General features: G+C 35.1%; 2 protein-coding genes across 2 annotated transcripts; both read right to left on the reverse strand.

Moving 5' to 3' along the window:
* Window positions 1-3: 3 nt before the first annotated feature.
* On the reverse strand, window positions 4-825 carry LOC106615289 (inosine triphosphate pyrophosphatase). Its single transcript, XM_014231442.3, has 2 exons — window positions 464-825; window positions 4-395 (listed from the first exon to the last, which is right to left on the reverse strand). The coding sequence occupies exons 1-2, from the start codon at window positions 699-701 to the stop codon at window positions 70-72; spliced, it is 564 nt and encodes a 187-aa protein (XP_014086917.1). The 5' UTR covers window positions 702-825; the 3' UTR covers window positions 4-69.
* A 126-nt stretch (window positions 826-951) lies between these two features.
* Window positions 952-2,026, reverse strand: LOC138856393 (protein D3). Its single transcript, XM_070107471.1, has 2 exons — window positions 1,460-2,026; window positions 952-1,387 (listed from the first exon to the last, which is right to left on the reverse strand). The coding sequence occupies exons 1-2, from the start codon at window positions 1,949-1,951 to the stop codon at window positions 1,130-1,132; spliced, it is 750 nt and encodes a 249-aa protein (XP_069963572.1). The 5' UTR covers window positions 1,952-2,026; the 3' UTR covers window positions 952-1,129.
* Between the last annotated feature and the right edge of the window lie 234 nt (window positions 2,027-2,260).

Below are 2,260 nucleotides of genomic sequence, written 5' to 3' on the forward strand. Positions count from 1 at the left end.
AAATGAGGAGTTAACGATTACTCTTTATTCCGTTTTCAAAATTAATAAATATCGTAGATTATCATATTTTTATTTACCGCTGTTAAAATATTCCTGTAATGCGGCTAATGCTCTATAACGATGGGAGATTTTATTTTTTTCCTCCTTTGGTAATTCTGCATAGGTTAAATCATAGCCTTTGGGTTTGAAAATTGGATCCCAACCAAAGTCGCGACAACCGCGTGGCTCAACTATACTACCTTCTGTTACCCCTTGGAAAATAATTGGTTCACTGTTCGCACTCTCAGCAAAACTAAGCGTACATATTGCTTTGGCATTTTTGTTATCCCATCCCGCTAACATACGATATAATCCTTCAGGCTGTAATTTCTCCAAAAACCATTTTATGTAAGGCCCTAGGAATATTATGCGTAGATATTTAAGTAGTTCAGGTGATTAATACATATTATATAAGTATATATACCTGGTAATCCTTCTAAGGCATCGAAACATAAGCACGTGTCCTCAACCAGTACTGGTCCATCGACTTGTCTTGCCGCTTCTTTACATTTCTTCTTAGCGATTTCATCAATTTCGCCTTGTAATTCGGGAAGATCTATTTTTCTGCTAACCACTTTGCGTGGAAACTTATCTCCCAATATCGCTACAAGTTCTTCCAGTTTTTTGGCGTTGCCAGTAACAAAAGTAATTGGTTTCGACATTTTGAATATCACTTTTGAAATGAAAATACAAACTTTTCTAATCGTTTTATATCACCATCTAAATCAGAATTAAGAAATGCCTGAAACCTCAAAAAACCACAAATGATAAACCGTTACAGAGGCGTAGCAAGAAAAAACTCCAGGGGGTTTTCATGTTTCTACTCAAACCCACCAAGTGATATTAAATTGATTGATAGAATTATGAATCAAATTGTATTTTACAGTTTTTTACATAACAGAAAATAGCAAATTAGGGATATTGCAAACGTAGAACCATTTATTTTAAATTAATACAACAAAAATAAATTTTTATGAATTACATATATATTAGATGTTTAGTTCAATTTAATGTCTTCTGACAAAATCACTACGAAGTTTCCAAATACGTATATTATTATATATACCTATGTATATATTGTAGCACAGGTTTATGCGCCCAGTTGTTTATATAAAATAGGTACATAGTCATCAAACTCAGCTTGATAGAAGTTGCCAGCGACCGGATCACCAAGATTATACTTTTTAGCAAAAGCAGCGATTTTGAAACCCCCGCGGTCATCGCCACTGTTATTTGGTAAACGTTTTTCATCGAATGTCAACTTGCCGCTCTGTTTGTAAACCAAGAAAACATAGCGATGTAAACCAGTTTTTGGTGGTGGACCCGAACCAATATAAGCCGATAAGACCTTTAGATAAAGCAAATAATATTGAATAAAGCAATTCTCTGTTTTTTGAATATTTTTATTTAGGCAATTTACCTCGCCTTTGGAAACATCACATCCAGGTATGTTGCCAACCAACCAATGATGCCATTCCCGATATATGGGATCGGTACGACTAGGTGCATCAGGATCTGTCAAGCACAGGGTATATAATGCACCTGGATCGGCCTTCCACGCGATGGTGGGTTGATCTTTTACTAAAGTTGGTGTTAAAACATTCCCTTGTTCTACAGAGGCACCACTTGTATAACAAACAGTTACTACTTCTTGTGGAACACACGAAATGACATCAGGGACCACGCAATGTTCCTCCATAGCTAATTTTGTTGATGAATATTTGCGTGTGCAATATTTTGTGATCGAATTTTCCAATTCAGGCACCAAATTATGACTTTTGACAGCCGCCGGTTGTAAGGTAAATGTCAAAAACGAACGCAGAATGACATTTTCTTGTTGCCGGCGAATGAGATGACGTAAAGACGGGGCAACAAATACCCTACCTTGATTGACTAAACGATTGAGCAACATTTCAAACGACTGAAAGAATTTATTCAGACTTTTGAGATGATTGAAAAAAGTTTATTTAAGAATGGAAAGAACAAGTGATAAATTGCATAAAAGAAAATACTGTAAAGTATAGCATAGAAAAATTGTCGCAATGACATTGGATGAGAGATGCCATATTTTTATTAACGAAGACTTGTCATATATATAAATACAGCTCTTCCAGATAAGAGACTGGAGATTTGCGACTCGACAGATTTCGTTTTTGTAGATTTTTAAACTCAACTGATAAGTAGTTATTTGAATCTGAAATGATTTTTATACAAATAACAG

This window comes from Bactrocera oleae, chromosome 3 (assembly GCF_042242935.1).
Source record: "Bactrocera oleae isolate idBacOlea1 chromosome 3, idBacOlea1, whole genome shotgun sequence".
In the NCBI taxonomy this organism is placed as follows: Eukaryota; Metazoa; Arthropoda; class Insecta; order Diptera; family Tephritidae; genus Bactrocera; species Bactrocera oleae.

Bases quoted from the DNA above. Each gene is read 5' to 3' on its own strand.
- LOC106615289 (XM_014231442.3), bottom strand. From the start codon at position 701: ATGTCGAAACCAATTACTTTTGTTACTGGCAACGCCAAAAAACTGGAA. The intron at 396-463 runs GTATATATACTT...TAATATTCCTAG, and splicing joins TGCCTTAGAAGGATTACCAG to GGCCTTACATAAAATGGTTT.
- LOC138856393 (XM_070107471.1), bottom strand. From the start codon at position 1,951: ATGTTGCTCAATCGTTTAGTCAATCAAGGTAGGGTATTTGTTGCCCCG. The intron at 1,388-1,459 runs GTAAATTGCCTA...CTTTATCTAAAG, and splicing joins GTGATGTTTCCAAAGGCGAG to GTCTTATCGGCTTATATTGG.